The sequence below is a fragment of the Pseudophryne corroboree genome, chromosome 7, assembly GCF_028390025.1.
Source record: "Pseudophryne corroboree isolate aPseCor3 chromosome 7, aPseCor3.hap2, whole genome shotgun sequence".
In the NCBI taxonomy this organism is placed as follows: Eukaryota; Metazoa; Chordata; class Amphibia; order Anura; family Myobatrachidae; genus Pseudophryne; species Pseudophryne corroboree.
In genome coordinates, this window is record NC_086450.1 from 490,217,105 (window position 1) to 490,236,843 (window position 19,739).

At 48.7% G+C, this 19,739-nt stretch overlaps 1 protein-coding gene across 1 annotated transcript; it reads right to left on the reverse strand.

The window, feature by feature from the left end:
- Positions 1–1,192: 1,192 nt before the first annotated feature.
- On the reverse strand, positions 1,193–19,653 carry PPIL3 (peptidylprolyl isomerase like 3). Its single transcript, XM_063935151.1, has 6 exons — positions 19,455–19,653; positions 19,073–19,147; positions 18,895–18,988; positions 17,591–17,658; positions 17,338–17,456; positions 1,193–1,490 (listed from the first exon to the last, which is right to left on the reverse strand). The coding sequence occupies exons 1-6, from the start codon at positions 19,455–19,457 to the stop codon at positions 1,364–1,366; spliced, it is 486 nt and encodes a 161-aa protein (XP_063791221.1). The 5' UTR covers positions 19,458–19,653; the 3' UTR covers positions 1,193–1,363.
- Positions 19,654–19,739: the final 86 nt, after the last annotated feature.

Below are 19,739 nucleotides of genomic sequence, written 5' to 3' on the forward strand. Positions count from 1 at the left end.
CTCCATACCCCAGCACTATGTCACTGACCCCTCCATAACCCAGCACTACGTCACTGACCCCTCCATAACCCAGCACTACGTCACTGACCCCTCCATATCCCAGCACGTCACTGACCCCTCCATAACCCAGCACTACGTCACTGACCCCTCCATACCCCAGCACGTCACTGACCCCTCCGTACCCCAGCACTACGTCACTGACCCCTCCATAACCCAGCACTACATCACTGACCCCTCCTTACCCCAGCACGTCACTGACCCCTCCATATCCCGGCACGTCACTGACCGCTCCGTACCCCAGCACTACGTCACTGACCCCTCCATAACCAAGCACTACGTCACTGACCCCTCCATAACCCAGCACTACGTCACTGACCCCTCCATATCCCAGCACGTCACTGACCCCTCCATATCCCAGCACGTCACTGACCCCTCCATAACCCAGCACTACGTCACTGACCCCTCCATACCCCAGCACTACGTCACTGACCCCTCCGTACCCCAGCACGTCAGACCCCTCCGTACCCCAGCACGTCACTGACCCCTCCATAACCCAGCACTACGTCACTGACCCCTCCATACCCCAGCACGTCACTGACCCTTCCATATCCCAAGCACTACATCACTGACCCCTCCGTACCCCAGCACTACGTCACTGACCCCTCCATAACCAAGCACTACGTCACTGACCCCTCCATAACCCAGCACTACGTCACTGACCCCTCCATATCCCAGCACGTCACTGACCCCTCCATAACCCAGCACTACGTCACTGACCCCTCCATACCCCAGCACTACGTCACTGACCCCTCCGTACCCCAGCACGTCAGACCCCTCCGTACCCCAGCACGTCACTGACCCCTCCATAACCCAGCACTACGTCACTGACCCCTCCATACCCCAGCACGTCACTGACCCTTCCATATCCCAAGCACTACATCACTGACCCCTCCGTACCCCAGCACTACGTCACTGACCCCTCCGTACCCCAGCACTACGTCACTGACCCCTCCATATCCCGGCACTACATCACTGACCCCTCCATATCCCGGCACTACATCACTGACCTACTGCATACCCCAGTACTACGCCACTGACCTCCCTACCTCATGCCAGCAGTGTATATATTATTACTCCCCATGTCACATGAAAGTCTCCCTTTGATAAGTCAGTGCGAGTCACAGTTGATGTATGAAAGTTCAATAAAAAAGTTTATTGCAAACAAAACAATGTTTCATATATACAAAATACAGAACAGGACAGTCCCCGCACACAGCGTAGCATCTGATCTGGATGAGAGGTGTCAGGCTGTGATGGTGTACAGTACAGACTGTAGCACCAGGGCTTCACCAGTCGGCAGAGGTCAGAGGGCGAAGGGGTTGGCGTGAATAGTGATGTCCTTTATTCGCACTTCGGTCAGGGGGCGAAAAGATTTCTCATGTACCGGTAGCTTCTCCAGCTCATCCAAGGTGTCCAGACCATCGATCACTCTGCATCGGGTGGGACAGACACACAAGTCAGCCCAGTAGGTAACTATCCCCAGCTACTTACACCCAAATATCACTCTTATTATACAGTGTAGTGCTATCCATACTGAGTGCGCACTGTTATACTCTATCTACACATCTTATCAGAACGTCTGTCTGTCTGATTGCGGTAAACTCACAAACCACTAAACCAAACGCGATGCAGTTTTCACCATTGTGTAGATCATTTTTCCAGGCAGGTATTGGGCTATGTATCATTACAATTGGTCATCAGGGCACTGTGGAGGGCACTGTGGGTGGAGCTCTGCGGGGAGAGCTCCCACGCACTGCTCACCGGTTTGTTGAGATTTCTCAATGCTTCATCGCGACAGTGCGATTAGGCTGCGGGGAGGGGGGTTAGGTTTTGGAACTTCTGGGAAGTGCTAGGGTTAGGCTGCGGGGAGGGGGGTTAGGTTTTGGAACCTCTGGGAAGTGCTAGGGTTAGGCTGCGGGGAGGGGGGTTAGGTTTTGGAACCTCTGGGAAGTGCTAGGGTTAGGCTGCGGGGAGGGCGGTTAGGTTTTGGAACCTCTGGGAAGTGCTAGGGTTAGGCTGCGGGGAGGGGGGTTAGGTTTTGGAACCTCTGGGTAGTGCTAGGGTTAGGCTGCGGGAAGGTAGGGTTAGAGGGGTGGGGGGGTCCGCTCAGAGTCTGCTTCAACAATTTCTCAAATGATGACCTCTGAGGCTGCGGTGCTGTGAAAGTGAGCACAGCCACGTGCAGAAACACAACACTCTCCTAACATGCCAATGAGAAGGCCTTTTTTTTTGTGCGTACGCTTTCGGTATCCTCTCCATCTCTACCCTGAAATGTTCATGGATCTCATACCAATAGCGCACACCATAGCACACCTCGGTTAATGCGTGCGCAGGATTCCAATACTTATCTAACATGTGCAGAAGCAAATAATCGCTCAACTACACAAACATCAACATTGTGTCCAGCTATGAATCTGGCCCAGCGTCACCCCCTAATCTAAAGCAGGTAGGTGTGTGTGTGTGTGTGTGTGTGTTTGCGCGCATGCATATATTATATATCTGTGTGTGTCTGCGTGCATGTGCGTATTATATATCTGTGTGTGTGTATGCATGTATTATATATCTGCGTGTGAGCATGTATTATATATCTGTGTGTGTGTGTGCATGTGTGTATTATATATCTGTGTGCGTGCACGTGTATTATATATCTGTGTGTGCGCGTGTATTATATATCTGTGTGTGTGTGTGCGCACATGCATGTATTATATATGTGTGTGAGCGTGTATTATATATATCTGTGTGTGTGTGTGTGTGTATGCATGTATTATATATCTGCGTGTGAGCATGTATTATATATCTGCGTGTGAACATGTATTATATATCTGTGTGTGTGTGTGTGCGCACATGCATGTATTATATATGTGTGTGAGCGTGTATTATATATATCTGTGTGTGTGTGTGTGTGTGTGTATGCATGTATTATATATCTGCGTGTGAGCATGTATTATATATCTGTGTGTGTGTGTGCGCATGCATGTATTATATATGTGTGTGTGTGCATGTGCGTATTATATATCTGTGTGTGCGCGTGTATTATACATCTGTGTGTGTGTGTGTGTGTGTGCGTACATGCATGCATTATATATGTGTGTGCGCGTGTATTATATATATCTGTGTGTGTGTGTGTGTGCACACATGCATGCGTGTATTATATATCTGTGTGTGCGCGCGTGTATTATATATCTGTGTGTGTATGCATGTATTATATATCTGTGTGTGTATGCATGTATTATATATCTGTGTGTGTGCATGCATGCATGTATTATATTTCTCTGACGTCCTAGTGGATGCTGGGAACTCCGAAAGGACCATGGGGAATAGCGGGCTCCGAAGGAGGCTGGGCACTCTAGAAAGATTTATGACTACCTGGTGTGCACTGGCTCCTCCCACTATGACCCTCCTCCAAGCCTCAGTTAGATTTTGTGCCCGGCCGAGGTTGGATGCACACTAGGGGCTCTCCTGAGCTCTTAGAAGAAAGATAGTCTTAGGTTTTTTATTTTCAGTGAGACCTGCTGGCAACAGGCTCACTGCAGCGAGGGACTAAGTGGAGAAGAAGCGAACTCGCCTGCTTGCAGCCGGATTGGGCTTCTTAGGCTACTGGACACCATTAGCTCCAGAGGGATCGACCGCAGGCCCAGCCTTGATGTTCGGTCCCGGAGCCGCGCCGCCGGCCCCCTTACAGAGCCAGAAGCAAGAAGATGGTCCGGAAAATCGGCGGCATGAAGACATCAGTCTTCACCAAGGTAGCGCACAGCACTGCAGCTGTGCGCCATTGCTCCTCTCACACTTCACACTCCGGTCACTGAGGGTGCAGGGCGCTGGGGGGGGGGGCGCCCTGAGGCAGCAATAAAAACACCTTGGCTGGCAAAAATACCTCAATATATAGCCCCAGGGGCTATATATGAGGTAAATACCCCTGCCAGATTCCATATAAAAGCGGGAGAATAGGCCGCGGAAAAGGGGCGGAGCTATCTCCCTCAGCACACTGGCGCCATTTTTCCCTTACAGCTCCGCTGGAAGGAAGCTCCCTGGCTCTCCCCTGCAGTCTACACTACAGAAAAGGGTTAAAAAAGAGAGGGGGGGCACTAAATTTAGGCGCAGTATATATATTATATAAAAACAGCAGCTATAGGGGACATAACTCAGTTAGTCCCTGCATTATATAGCGCTCTGGTGTGTGCTGGCATACTCTCACTCTGTCCCCCCAAAGGGCTTTTGTGGGTCCTGTCCTCGTTTAGAGCATTCCCTGTGTGTCTGCGGTGTGTCGGTACGGCTGTGTCGACATGTTGAATGTGGAGGCTTATATGGTGACGGAGCAGAGGCCGATATATGTGATGTCGCCCCCTGGGGGGCCGACACCAGAGTGGATGGATAGGTGAAAGGTATTAACCGACAGTGTCAACTCCTTACATAAAAGGGTGGATGACGTAACAGCTGTGGGACAGCCGGCTTCTCAGCCCGCGCCTGCCCAGGCGTCTCAAAGGCCATCAGGGGCTCAAAAACGCCCACTCTCTCAGATGGCAGACACAGAGGTCGACACGGAGTCTGACTCCAGTGTCGACAAGGTTGAGACATATACACAATCCACTAGGAACATCCGTGACTTGATCCCGGCAATAAAAAATGTGTTATACATTTCTGACATTAACCCAAGCACCTCTAAAAATGGGTTTTAGGTTTGGGGAGAAAAAACAGGCAGTGTTTTGTTCCCCCATCAGATGAATAAATGAAGTGTGTGAAAAGCGTGGGTTCCCCAGTTAAGAAACTGGTAATTTCTAAAAAGTTACTGATGGCGTACCCTTTCCCGCCAGGAGGATAAGTTACGCTGGGAGATATCCCCTAGGGTGGATAAGGCGCTCACACGGTTGTCAAAATAGGTGGCACTGCCGTTTTAGGAACGGCCACTTTGAAGGTACCTGTTGATAAAAAGCAGGAGGCTATCCTGAAGTCTGTATATACACACTCAGGTACTAGACTGAGACCTGCAGATCGTGCTGCTGCAGCGTGGTCGGTGACCCTGTCAAGCATACTAGTTTGCTAATATGAGAACATATTAAAGACGTCGTCTTATATATGAGGGATGCACAGAGGGATATTTTGCCGGCTGGCATCCAAAATGAATGTAATGTCCATTCTGTCAGGAGGGTATTAGAGACCGGTCACTGGACAGGTGATGCTGACTTAAAAGGCGCATAGAGATTTTGCCTTATAAGGGTGAGGAATTATTTGGGGATGGTCTCTGGGACCTCGTATCCACAGCAACTGCTGGGAAGAAATATTTTTACCTCAGGTCTCCTCACAGCCTAAGAAAGCACTGTATTATCAGGTACAGTCCTTTCGGCTTCAGAAAAGCAAGCGGGTCAAAGGCGCTTTCTTTTCTGTACAGAGACAAGGGAAGAGGGAAAAAGCTGCACCAGTCAGCCTGTTCCCAGAATCAAAATTCTTCCCCCGCTTCCTGTGAGTCCACAGCATGACGCGGGTGCTCCACAGGTGTAGCCAGGTACGGTGGGGGGCCGTCTCAAAAATTTCAGCAATTAGTGGGCTCGCTCACAGGTGGATCCCTGTTTCTTTCAAGTAGTATTTCAGGGGTACAAGCTGGAATTAGAGATGTCTCCCCCCAGCCGTTTCCTCAAATATGCCTTGCCGACAACTCCCTCAGGCAGGGAGGCTGTGCTAGAGGAAATTAATAAGCGGTATTCCCAGCAGGTAATACTCAAGGTGCCCCTACTTCAACAAGGACGGGGTTACTATTCCACACGGTTTGGGATACCGAAACCGCATGGTTCGGTGTGACCCATTTTATATTTAAAATCCTTGAACACATACATAAAAAAATTCAAGTTCAAGATGGAATCGCTCAGGGCGGTTATTGCAAGCCTGGACGAGGGGGATTACATGGTACCCCGGGACATCAAGGATGCTTACCTGCTTGTCCCCATTTACCATCCTCGCCAGGAGTACCTCAGATTTGTGGTACAGGTTTGCCATTACCAAGTCCAGACACGGCCGTTTGGACTGTACATGGCACCGAGGGTGTTTACCAAGGTAATGGCCGAAATGATGATACTCCTTCGAAAAAAGGGAGTTTTAATTATCCCGTATTTGGACGATCTCCTAATAAAGGCACGGTCCAAGGAACAGTTGTTGGTGGGAGTAGCACTATCTCAGGAAGTGCTGCGCCAGCACGGCTGGATTCTGAATATCCCAAAGTCACAGCTGGTTCCGACTATACATCTAATGTTCCTGGGTATGATTCTGGACACAGTCCAGAAAAAAGGTGTTTCTCCCGGAGGAGAAAGCCAGGGAGTTGTCTTCTCTAATCAGAGACCTCCTGAAACCAAAACAGGTATCGGTGCATCACTCCACGCGGGTCCTGGGAAATATGGTAGCTTCTTACGAGGCAATTCCATTCGGCAGGTTCCATGCCAGAAACTTTCAGTGGGACCTGTGGGACAAGTGGTCCGGATCGCATATTCAGATGCATCATTTAATAACCCTGTCTCCAAGAACCAGGGTGTCTCTTCTGTGGTGGCTGCACAGTGCTCATCTTCTGGAGGGCCGCAGATTCGGCATACAGGACTGGGTCCTGGTGACCACGGATGCCAGCCTTCGAGGCTGGGGGGCAGTCACAAGGGGAAGAAACTTCCAAGGACTATGGTCAAGTCAGGAGACTTCCTTTCACATAAATATTCTGGAACTAAGGGCCATGTACAATGCCCTAAGTCAAGCAAAATCCCTGCTCCTACACCAGCCGGTGCTGATCCAGTCAGACAACATCACGGCAGTCGCCCATGTGAATCGACAGGGCGGCACAAGAAGCAGGATGGCAATGGCAGTAGCCACAAGAATTCTCCGATGGGCGGAAAATCATCTACTAGCACTGTCAGCAGTGTTCATTCCGGGAGTGGACAACTGGGAAGCAGACTTTCTCAGCAGGCACGACCTCCACCCGGGAGAGTGGGGACTTCATCCAGAAGTCTTCCAAAGGATTGTAAATCAGTGGGATTGTCCACAGGTGGACATGATGGCGTCCCGCCTAAACAAAAAACTAGAGAGGTATTGCGCCAGGTCAAGAGACCCTCAGGCAATAGCTGTGGACGCTCTAGTGACACCGGGGGTGTGTCAGTTTATGTGTTTCCTCCTCTGCCTCTCATACCAAAGGTATTGAGAATAATAAGAAGGCGAGGAGTAAACACAATTCTCGTGGTTCCGGATTGGCCAAGACGAGCGTGGTACCCGGAACTTCAAGAGATGATCTCAGAGGACCTGTGGCCTCTGCCGCTCAGACAAGACCTGCTACAGCAAGGGCCCCGTCTGTTCCAAGACTTACCGCGGCTGCGTTTGACGGCATGGCGGTTGAACGCCGGATCCTAAAGGAAAAGGACATTCCGGAAGAAGTCATTCCTACGCTTATTGAAGCCAGGAAAGAGGTTACAGCAAATCATTATCACCGCATATGGCGGAAATATGTTGCATGGTGTGAGGCCGAAAGTGCCCCAACAGAGGAATTTCAACTAGGTCGATTTCTGCATTTCCTGCAAGCAGGAGTGAATATGGGCCTAAAATTAGGTTCCATTAAGGTACAGATCTCGGCTCTGTCGATTTTCTTTCAAAAAGAACTAGCTTCAGTACCTGAAGTTCAGACATTTGTAAAAGGAGTGCTGCATATTCAGCCCCCATTTGTGCCTCCTTTGGCACCTTGGGATCTCAACGGGGTGTTGAGTTTCTTAAAATCACATTGGTTTGAGCCACTAAAGACCGTGGATCTGAAATATCTCACGTGGAAAGTGGTCATGTTATTGGCCTTGGCTTCGGCCAGGCGAGTATCGGAATTGGCGGCTTTATCATGTAAAAGCCCTTATCTAATTTTCCATACGGATAGGGCAGAATTGAGGACTCGTCCCCAGTTTCTCCCTAAGGTGGTGTCAGCGTTTCACCTGAACCAGCCTATTGTGGTGCCTGCGGCTACTAGGGACTTGGAGGACTCCAAGTTGCTAGACGTTGTCAGGGCCCTGAAAATATATGTTTCCAGGACAGCTGGAGTCAGAAAATCTGACTCACTGTTTATTTTATATGCACCCAACAAGCTGGGTGCTCCTGCTTCTAAGCAGACTATTGCTCGTTGGATTTGTAGTACAATTCAGCTTGCACATTCTGTGGCAGGCCTGCCACAGCCAAAATCTGTCAATGCCCATTCCACAAGGAAGGTGGGCTCATCTTGGGCGGCTGCCCGAGGGGTCTCGGCTTTACAACTTTGCCGAGCTGCTACTTGGTCAGGGGCAAACACGTTTGCAAAATTCTACAAATTTGATACCCTGGCTAAGGAGGACCTGGAGTTCTCTCATTCGGTGCTGCAGAGTCATCCGCACTCTCCCGCCCGTTTGGGAGCTTTGGTATAATCCCCATGGTCCTTTCGGAGTTCCCAGCATCCACTAGGACGTCAGAGAAAATAAGAATTTACTCACCGGTAATTCTATTTCTCGTAGTCCGTAGTGGATGCTGGGCGCCCATCCCAAGTGCGGTTTATCTGCAATACTTGTACATAGTTATTGTTAACTAAATCGGGTTATTGTTGAGCCATCTGTTGAGAGGCTCTATCGTTTCATACTGTTAACTGTGTTTCATATCACGAGTTGTTCGGTGTGATTGGTGTGGCTGGTATGAGTCTTACCCGGGATTCAAAATCCTTCCTTATTGTGTACGCTCGTCCGGGCACATTGTCCTAACTGAGGCTTGGAGGAGGGTCATAGTGGGAGGAGCCAGTGCACACCAGGTAGTCATAAATCTTTCTAGAGTGCCCAGCCTCCTTCGGAGCCCGCTATTCCCCATGGTCCTTTCGGAGTTCCCAGCATCCACTACGGACTACGAGAAATAGAATTACCGGTGAGTAAATTCTTATTATCTCTGTGTGTGTATGCATGTATTATATATCTGTGTGTGCATGCATGCATTATATATCTGCGTGTGCATGCATGCATGTATTATATATCTGCGTGTATGCATGTATTATGTATCTGCGTGTGTGCATGCATGTATTATATATCTCTGTGTGTGCACACACGCATGCATAATATATCTGTGTGCGCGTGCATTATATATCTGTGTGTGTGTGCGCGCATTCATGTATTATATATATGTGTGTGTGTGTGTGTGTGTGTGTGTGCGCACTCACGCATGCGTGTATTATATGTGTGTGTGTGCGAGTGCATGCGTGTATTATATATCTGTGTGTGTGTGCATGCGTGTATTATATATCTGTGTATGTGCATGCATGTGTTATATATGTGCATGTGTGTGCGCGTACATGCATGTATTATATCGGGGCAGTACGGATGGAGTAGTGGTTAGCATTGCTGCCTCACAGCACTGAGGTCATGGGTTCGATTCCCACCATGGCCCTAACTGTGTGGAGTTTGTATATTCTCTCCGTACTTGCGTGGGTTTCCTCCGGGTACTCCGGTTTCCTCCCACAATCCCAAAATATACTGGTAGGTTAATTGGCTCCCAACAGAAATTAAACCTAGTGTGAATGTGTCTGTGTGTACATGTGATAGGGAATGTAGATTGTAAGCTCCACTGGGGCAGGGACTGATGTGAATGGCGAAATATTCTCTGTACATCGCTGCGGAATATGTGTGCGCTATATAAATAACTGGTAATAAATAATAATGCTATATATCTGCGTGTGCATGCATGTATTATATATCTGCGTGTGTGTGTGTGTGCATGTATTATATCGCTGCGTGTGTGTGTGCATGTATTATATATCTGCGTGTGCATGTATTATATATCTACGTGTGTGTGTGTGTGTGTGTATTATATATCTGCGTGTGTGTGTGCCCATGTATTATATATCTACGTGTGTGCGTGTGCAGGTATTATATATCTGCATGTGTGTGTGCATGTATTATATATCTACGTGTGTGTGTGCATGTATTATATATCTGCGTGTGTGTGTGCATGTATTATATATCTGCGTGTGTGTGTGCATGTATTATATATCTACGTGTGTGTGTGCATGTATTATATATCTGCGTGTGTGTGTGCATGTATTATATATCTGCGTGTGTGTGTGCATGTATTATATATCTACGTGTGTGTGTGTGTGTATTATATATCTGCGTGTGTGTGTGCCCATGTATTATATATCTGCATGTGTGTGTGCATGTATTATATATCTGCATGTGTGTGTGCATGTATTATATATCTACGTGTGTGTGTGCATGTATTATATATCTGCGTGTGTGTGTGCATGTATTAAATATCGACGTTTTTGTGTCCATGTATTATATATCTGCGTGTGCGCACGTGCATGTATTATTTATCTATGTCTGTGTGCGCGCATGTATTATATATCTGCGTGTGTGTATGCATTATATATATGTGTGTGTGCGCGTACATGTATTATATATCTGCGTGTGTGTATGCATTATATATCTGTGTGTGTGCGCGTACATGTATTATATATCTGCGTGTGTGTATGCATTATATATCTGTGTGTGTGCGCGTACATGTATTATATATCTGTGTGTGTGTGTGTGTGTGTGTGTGTGTGTGTGTGCATGTATTATATCGCTACATGTGTGTGCGTGCATGTATTATATATCTGCGTGTGTGTGTGTGTGTGTGTGTGCGTGCATGTATTATATATCTGTGTGTGTGTGCATGTATTATATATCTGTGTGTGTGTGCATGTATTATATATCTGTGTGTGTGTGTGTGTGTGTGTGTGTGTGTGTGCATGTATTATATATCTGTGTGTGTGTGCATGTATTATATATCTGTGTGTGTGTGTGTGTGCATGTATTATATATCTGTGTGTGTGTGCATGTATTATATATCTGTGTGTGTGTGTGTGTGTGTGTGTGTGTGTGTGCATGTATTATATATCTGTGTGTGTGTGTGTGTGCATGTATTATATATCTGTGTGTGTGTGCATGTATTATATATCTGTGTGTGTGTGTGTGTGTGTGTGTGTGTGCATGTATTATATATCTATGTGTGTGTGCATGTATTATATATCTGCGTGTGCGCACGTGCATGTATTATATATCTGCATGTATATATCTATGTGTGTGTGTGTGCGTGCTTACATGTATTATAATAAGATTTTACTTACCGATAAATCTATTTCTCGTAGTCCGTAGTGGATGCTGGGACTCCGTAAGGACCATGGGGAATAGCGGCTCCGCAGGAGACAGGGCACAATAATAAAAGCTTTAGGATCAGGTGGTGTGCACTGGCTCCTCCCCCTATGACCCTCCTCCAAGCCTCAGTTAGGATACTGTGCCCGGACGAGCGTACATAATAGGGAAAGATATTGAATCCCGGGTAAGACTCATACCAGCCACACCAATCACGCCGTACAACTTGTGATCTGAACCCAGTTAACAGTATGACAACAACGAAGGAGCCTCTGAAAAGATGGCTCACAACAACAACAACAATAACCCGATTTAGTTAACAATAACTATATACAAGTATTGCAGACAATCCGCACTTGGGATGGGCGCCCAGCATCCACTACGGACTACGAGAAATAGATTTATCGGTAAGTAAAATCTTATTTTCTCTGACGTCCTAGTGGATGCTGGGACTCCGTAAGGACCATGGGGATTATACCAAAGCTCCCAAACGGGCGGGAGAGTGCGGATGACTCTGCAGCACCGAATGAGAGAACTCCAGGTCCTCCTCAGCCAGGGTATCAAATTTGTAGAATTTAGCAAACGTGTTTTCCCCTGACCAAGTAGCTGCTCGGCAAAGTTGTAAAGCCGAGACCCCTCGGGCAGCCGCCCAAGATGAACCCACTTTCCTTGTGGAATGGGCTTTCACAGATTTTGGCTGTGGCAGGCCTGCCACAAAATGTGCAAGCTGAATTGTACTACAAATCCAACGAGCAATCGTCTGCTTAGAAGCAGGAGCACCCAGCTTGTTGGGTGCATACAGGATAAACAGCGAGTCAGATTTTCTGACTCCAGCCGTGCTGGAAACATATATTTTCAGGGCCCTGACAACGTCAAGTAACTTAGAGTCCTCCAAGTCCCTAGTAGCCGCAGGTACCACAATAGGTTGGTTCATGTGAAAAGCAGAAACCACCTTAGGGAGAAATTGAGGACGAGTCCTCAATTCTGCCCTGTCAGAATGAAAAATTAAGTAAGGGCTTTTATATGATAAAGCCGCCAATTCTGACACCCGCCTGGCTGAAGCCAGGGCTAACAGCATCGTCACCTTCCATGTGAGATATTTTAAGTCCACAGTGGTGAGTGGTTCAAACCAATGTGACTTTAGGAAACTCAAAATAACATTGAGATCCCAAGGTGCCACTGGAGGCACAAAAGGAGGCTGTATATGCAGTACCCCTTTTACAAATGTCTGAACTTCAGGCACCGAAGCCAGTTCTTTCTGGAAGAAAATCGACAGGGCCGAAATTTGAACCTTAATGGACCCTAATTTTAGGCCCATAGACAGTCCTGTTTGCAGGAAATGGAGGAAACGACCCAGTTGAAATTCCTCTGTAGTGGGCCTTCTTGGCCTCACACCACGCAACATATTTTCGCCAAATACGGTGATAATGTTTTGCGGTTACATCCTTCCTAGCTTTGACCAGGGTAGGGATGACTTCATCTGGAATGCCTTTTTCCCTCAGGATCCGGCGTTCAACCGCCATGCCGTCAAACGCAGCCGCGGTAAGTCTTGGAAAAGACAAGGCCCCTGCTGGAGCAGGTCCTTTCTTAGAGGTAGAGGCCACGGGTCTTCCGTGAGCATCTCTTGAAGTTCCGGGTACCAAGTCCTTCTTGGCCAGTCCGGAACCACGAGTATCGTTCTTACTCCTCTCCTTCTTATTATTCTCAGTACTTTTGGTATGAGAGGCAGAGGAGGGAACACATACACTGACTGGTACACCCACGGTGTTACCAGAGCGTCCACCGCTATTGCCTGAGGGTCCCTTGACCTGGTGCAATATCTGTCTAGTTTTTTGTTTAGACGGGACGCCATCATGTCCACCTTTGGTTTTTCCCAACGGTTTACAATCAGGTGGAAGACTTCTGGGTGAAGTCCCCACTCTCCCGGGTGAAGGTCGTATCTGCTGAGGAAGTCTGCTTCCCAGTTGTCCACTCCCGGAATGAACACTGCTGACAGTGCTATCACATGATTTTCCGCCCAGCGAAGAATCCTTGCAGCTTCTGCCATTGCCCTCCTGCTTCTCGTGCCGCTCTGTCTGTTTACGTGGGCGACTGACGTGATGTTGTCCGATTGGATCAATACCGCCTGACCCTGAAGCAGGGGTTTTGCTTGACTTAGGGCATTGTAAATGGCCCTTAGTTCCAGAATGTTTATATGAAGAGATGTTTCCGTGCTTGACCACAAGCCCTGGAAATTTCTTCCCTGTGTGACTGCTCCCCAGCCTCTCAGGCTGGCATCCGTGGTCACCAGGATCCAATCCTGAATGCCAAATCTGCGGCCCTCTAGTAGATGAGCACTCTGCAGCCACCACAGAAGAGACACCCTTGTCCTTGGCGACAGGGTTATCCGCTGATGCATCTGAAGATGCGATCCGGACCATTTGTCCAGTAGATCCCACTGAAACGTTCTTGCATGGAATCTTCCGAATGGAATCGCTTCGTAAGAAGCCACCATTTTTCCCAGGACCCTCGTGCACTGATGCACTGACACCTGGCCTGGTTTTAGGAGGTTCCTGACTAGCTCGGATAACTCCCTGGCCTTCTCCTCCGGGAGAAACACCTTCTTCTGGACTGTGTCCAGAATCATTCCTAGGAACAGTAGACGTGTCGTTGGAATCAGCTGCGATTTTGGAATATTTAGGATCCACCCGTGCTGACGTAACACTACCTGAGATAGTGCTACTCCGACTTCTAACTGTTCCCTGGACCTTGCCCTTATCAGGAGATCGTCCAAGTAAGGGATAATTAAGATGCCTTTTCTTCGAAGAAGAATCATCATTTCGGCCATTACCTTGGTAAAGACCCGAGGAGCCGTGGATAACCCAAACGGCAGCGTCTGAAACTGATAATGACAGTTTTGTACTACAAACCTGAGGTACCCTTGGTGAGAAGGGTATATTGGGACGTGGAGATAAGCATCTTTGATGTCCAGAGACACCATATAGTCCCCTTCTTCCAGGTTCGCTATCACTGCTCTGAGTGACTCCATCTTGAATTTGAACCTTTTTATGTAAGTGTTCAAGGATTTCAGATTTAAAATTGGTCTCACCGAGCCGTCCGGCTTCGGTACCACAAATAGCGTGGAATAATACCCCTTTCCCTGTTGTAGGAGGGGTACCTTGATTATCACCTGCTGGGAATACAGCTTGTGAATGGCATCCAAAACTGCCTCCCTGTCGGAGGGAGACTTTGGTAGAGCAGACTTCAGGAACCGGCGAGGGGGAAACGCCTCGAATTCCAGTTTGTACCCCTGCGATACTACCTGAAGAATCCAGGGGTCCACTTGCGAGTGAGCCCACTGCGCGTTGAAATTCTTGAGACGTGCCCCCACCGTGTCTGAGTCTGCTTGTAAAGCCCCAGCGTCATGCTGAGGACTTGGCAGAAGCAGGGGAGGGCTTCTGCTCCTGGGAAGCGGCTGCCTGGTGCAGTCTTTTTCCTCTTCCTCTGCCCCGGGGCAGAAATGAGTGGCCTTTTGCTCGCTTGTACTTATGGGAACGAAAGGACTGAGTTTGAAAAGACGGTGTCTTTTTCTGCTGATGTGAGGTGACCTGGGGTAAAAAGGTGGACTTTCCAGCCGTTGCCGTGGCCACCAGGTCCGATAGACCAGCCCCAAATAACTCCTCCCCTTTATACGGCAATACTTCCATATGCCGTTTGGAATCCGCATCCCCTGACCACTGTCGCGTCCATAGCGCTCTTCTGGCAGAAATGGACATAGCACTTACTCTTGATGCCAGGGTGCAAATATCCCTCTGTGCATCACGCATATATAATAATGCATCCTTCAAATGCTCTATAGTTAACAATATATTGTCCCTGTCCAGGGTATCAATATTTTCAGTCAGGGAATCCGACCACGCGACTCCAGCACTGCACATCCAGGCTGAGGCGATTGCTGGTCGCATTATAACACCAGTATGTGTGTATATGCTTTTTAGGATATTTTCCAGCCTTCTATCAGCTGGTTCTTTGAGGGTGGCCGTGTCAGGAGACGGTAACGCTACTTGTTTAGATAAACGTGTGAGCGCTTTATCTACCCTAGGGGGTGTTTCCCAACGGGTCCTAACCTCTGGCGGGAAAGGATATAGTGCCAATAATTTATTAGAAATTAGCTGCTTTTTGTCGGGGGAAACCCACGCTTTATCACACACCTCATTTAATTCATCTGACTCAGGAAAAACTATTGGTAGTTTTTTCACACCCCACATAATACCCTTCTTTGTGGTACTTGTAGTGTCAGAAACGTTCAATGCCTCCTTCATTGCCGTGATCATGTAACGTGTGGCCCTACTGGACATTACGTTTGTCTCCTCACCGTCGACACTAGACTCAGTATCTGTGTCTGGGTCTGTGTCGACCCACTGAGGTAACGGGCGTTTTAGGGCCCCTGACGGTGTCTGAGACGCCTGGACAGGCACTAATTGATTTGCCGGCTGTCTCATGTCGTCAACAGTTTTTTGCAAAGTGCTGACATTATCACTTAATTGTTTAAATACAATCATCCAGTCAGGCGTCGACTCCCTAGGGGGTGACATCACTAACCCAGGCAATTGCTCCGCCTCCACATCATTTTCCTCCTCATACATGTCGACACACACGTACCGACACACAGCACACACACAGGGAATGCTCTGATAGAGGACAGGACCCCACTAGCCCTTTGGGGAGACAGAGGGAGAGTCTGCCAGCACACACCAAAAACGCTATATATAAACAGGGATAACCTTATATAAGTGTTTCTCCCTATATAGCTTGTTTTATATTTTAGCTGCCAAAAGTGCCCCCCCTACTCTTTTTTTACCCTGATTCTGTAGCAGGCCTGCAGGGGAGAGTCAGGGAGCCGTCCTTCCAGCGGAGCTGTGAGGGAAAATGGCGCTGGTGTGCTGAGGAGATAGGCTCCGCCCCTTCACGACGTCCTTATCTCCCGCTTTTTCTGGAAAATCTGGCAGGGGTTAAATACATCCATATAGCCCAGGGGCTATATGTGATGTATTTCTTTTTGCCACATAAGGTATTTTCGTTTTTATTGCGTCTCAGGGCGCTCCCCCCCTAGCGCCCTGCACCCTCAGTGACCGGAGTGTGAAGTGTGCTGAGAGCAATGGCGCACAGCTGCGGTGCTGTGCGCCTACCTTATCTGAAGACAGGAAAGTCTTCTGCCGCCGCTTTCTCCGGACCTCTTCACTCTTCTGGCTCTGTAAGGGGGCCGGCGGCGCGGCTCCGGTGACCCATCCAGGCTGAACCTGTGATCGTCCCTCTGGAGCTAATGTCCAGTAGCCTAAGAAGCCCAATCCACTCTGCACGCAGGTGAGTTCGCTTCTTCTCCCCTTAGTCCCTCGATGCAGTGAGCCTGTTGCCAGCAGGACTCACTGAAAATAAAAAACCTAAATTAAACTTTTATTCTAAGCAGCTCAGGAGAGCCACCTAGCTTGCACCCTTCTCGGCCGGGCACAAAAATCTAACTGAGGCTTGGAGGAGGGTCATAGGGGGAGGAGCCAGTGCACACCACCTGATCCTAAAGCTTTTATTATTGTGCCCTGTCTCCTGCGGAGCCGCTATTCCCCATGGTCCTTACGGAGTCCCAGCATCCACTAGGACGTCAGAGAAATATCTGCGTGTGTGTATGCATTATATATCTGTGTGTGTGCACGTGCATGTATTATATATCTGTGTGTGTGTGCTTACATGTATTATATGTCTGCGTGTGTGTATGCATTATATATCTGTGTGTGTGCGCGTGCATGTATTATATATCTGCATTTATATATCTGTGTGTGTGTGTGTGTGTGTGTGTGTGTGTGTGCTTACATGTATTATATATCTGCGTGTGTGTATGCATTATATATCTGTGTGTGCGCGTGCATGTATTATATATCTGCATGTATATATCTGTGTGTGTGCGCGTGCATGTATTATATATCTGCATGTATATATCTGTGTGTGTGTGTGTGCTTACATGTATTATATATCTGCGTGAGTGTGTGCCTGAATGCGTGTATTATATATCTGCGTGTGTATGGCCCATGGCAGTCGGAACCTCAATCTGCAAAACCTGGAGACCAATTGTTTCAGACCTAAACCCCGATCTCCTTCTTACTTTGCGAATATGGTGTACTTCATGTCCAGGTGAGGCTGCTTCCCGTACGTGATGAAGAACTGAGAGCTGTTGGTGTTGGGGCCGCTGTTGGCCATGGAGATGACGCCACGTACACTGTGCTGGGGGAGAGGGAGAATGAGAAGACCAGGTATTACAGATGGAGAGAGGATGAGGAAAATACTAGTCACAAAAGACCGTGTAGTCATGGCAACCACAGTCACATCACACTGGCTATGTCACCTCACAGTCATACCTTCAGGTACTCGCTATACTCATCTTCAAACTTACGGCCCCAGATGCTCTGCCCGCCCTTCCCTGTACCTGAGGAGGAGACAAAGAGAGCAGAGTTAGGGGGAGCACATACAGACAGGGGGGGGCTAATTGCTTCATCAGTCTACAGACACATGGCTGAGACTCTGGGCAGGAAGAGACAGAATGGATGTCATGGGCATTATACAGGGAACTGCACAACAGCAGGGTCCAGCGGCACGGAACAAAGCATCTCCCAGGGAACAGGGACGTCCTCTAGGAGAAAAGTCACTGAGGAGACCAAACCACAAAGACAAATAAAGTCTGCGCAGGTGATGGCGGTGTCCTGTGTCACTTTTACACGTCTTCCTCTCCTATAACAGGAATGGTTAATGTTGGTGTAAAGAGACGGATGGTATAGAACATAGGGGGTCATTCCGAGTTGATCGCACACTAGCAATTTTTTTGCAGCGCTGCAATCAGGTCAAATCTTGGCAAAACTGCGCATGCACCGCAATGCGCAGGCGGGTCGTACGGCTACAAAGCGGATCGTTGCTGAGCAATGGATTTAACGAAGAATCCATTTGCACAGCCGATCGCAAGGAGACTGACAGGAAGAGGGTGTTTGTGGGTGTCAACTGACCATTTTCTGGGAGTGATTGGAAAAACGCAGGCGTGTCCAGGCGTTTGCAGGGCGGGTGTCTGACGTCAATTCCGGGACCAGATAGGCTGAAGTGATCGCAGCGGCTGAGTAAGTCCAGAGCTACTTAGAGACTGCAAAAAATGTTTTTGTGCCGTCAGCTGCAGCAGCGTTCGCACACTGGCAAAGCAAAAATACACTCCCCATAGGCGGCAACTATCTGATCGCATCGCAGGAAAAAGTTTCTAGCGAGCTATCAACTTGGAATGACCCCCATAGTTTCTCAAACTTGGTCCACAGGACCCCAAATAGTGCACGTTTTCAAGGATTCCTCACAAGTGAAATAATTAGCTCGGCCTGTGTCAGTAATGAGTACACCTGTGCACCTGCTGGGTGACCTGTGTGGGATCCTGTGGACCGAGTTTGAGAACCGCTGGTACACAGGAATGGTGGGATATGGTGCCTATGGCCTGGAGCATCGATTGCGCTTATTATATAAATAGAAAAGATGGCGTTTAATACAGTGCCACCTGCCGAGTCCATCATACGGTAGATGGCGCCGTATCACGACGTTAGTCTGCGGGATCCATCAGTGACACGGCCACTCACCTGCAGAGCGAGCCCACACACATATATGCATGTCTCAGGGGTGTGCCGGGTCACCTCACCTGTGGGGTCCCCTGTCTGGACCATGAAGCCTTTGATGTTGCGGTGGAAGAGACAGCCGCTGTAGTAGTTGCTGGCGCACAGAGCCAGAAAGTTCTATGGGAGACAGTGATGGGTGAGTGCCGGGTACGATGTTTCGGTGACACAGTAATGGGGGGGGGGGGTCAGGTATGCACTCACCTCACTGGCCTTCGGGGCTCTCTCGCAGAATACCTCCACTTTAATGTCGCCCAAATCCGTGTGAAGCGTCACAGCCTGAGAGACACACGGGAGAAGAGATGGCTGATTATACAGATATGAATAATGGAGGTAAAATACGCAGTTCAGTGCTACCCTCTCCGCTGCGCCCACATTACACAGTATCGCCCACATTATAGCTGAAACCAGCGACCATTTCCCGTTATGTGACCCACTCCGGCCGTATCAATATTGGAAAATTAGAATAAATCACATAAAAATTCCATTTTAGCAGCAATGTGTAAGTGGTGGAACCAGAGCAGAACATTGTGACCTGCTGCTGCTGCTGCTGCTGCTGGGAATAGCCCGGATGCGCAGCACTCACCATTGTGTCCCTCACAGGCGCCTGTAACCAGAGAAAACACGGGGATTAGCAGACAACAGAGCAGCCCTCGCTCCCTGTATACCGGCTGTATAATACACACAGCAGTTCCATGTACTACTCGCTCTCACTCTACTGCTCCTGCACCGGCGGGTGTACCAACATGGACGCCGCGCCCCTTCCTCTCTTCCTGCCTGGGTGTAGGAAGATGGCGGCCCGCGCTGCTCTCCATATGCTGGGTGTAGTAAAATGGCGGCCTGAGCGACTTCCCGTACTACAGGTGTAGTA

What these genes read in the sequence shown, in the direction of transcription:
- PPIL3 (XM_063935151.1), bottom strand. An exon ending in CCAGACAGGGGACCCCACAG is followed by an intron (nt 17,659 to 18,894) that starts GTGAGGTGACCC and finishes TCTCCTCCTCAG; the next exon opens with GTACAGGGAAGGGCGGGCAG. An exon ending in AGTATAGCGAGTACCTGAAG is followed by an intron (nt 17,457 to 17,590) that starts GTATGACTGTGA and finishes CCTCTCCCCCAG; the next exon opens with CACAGTGTACGTGGCGTCAT.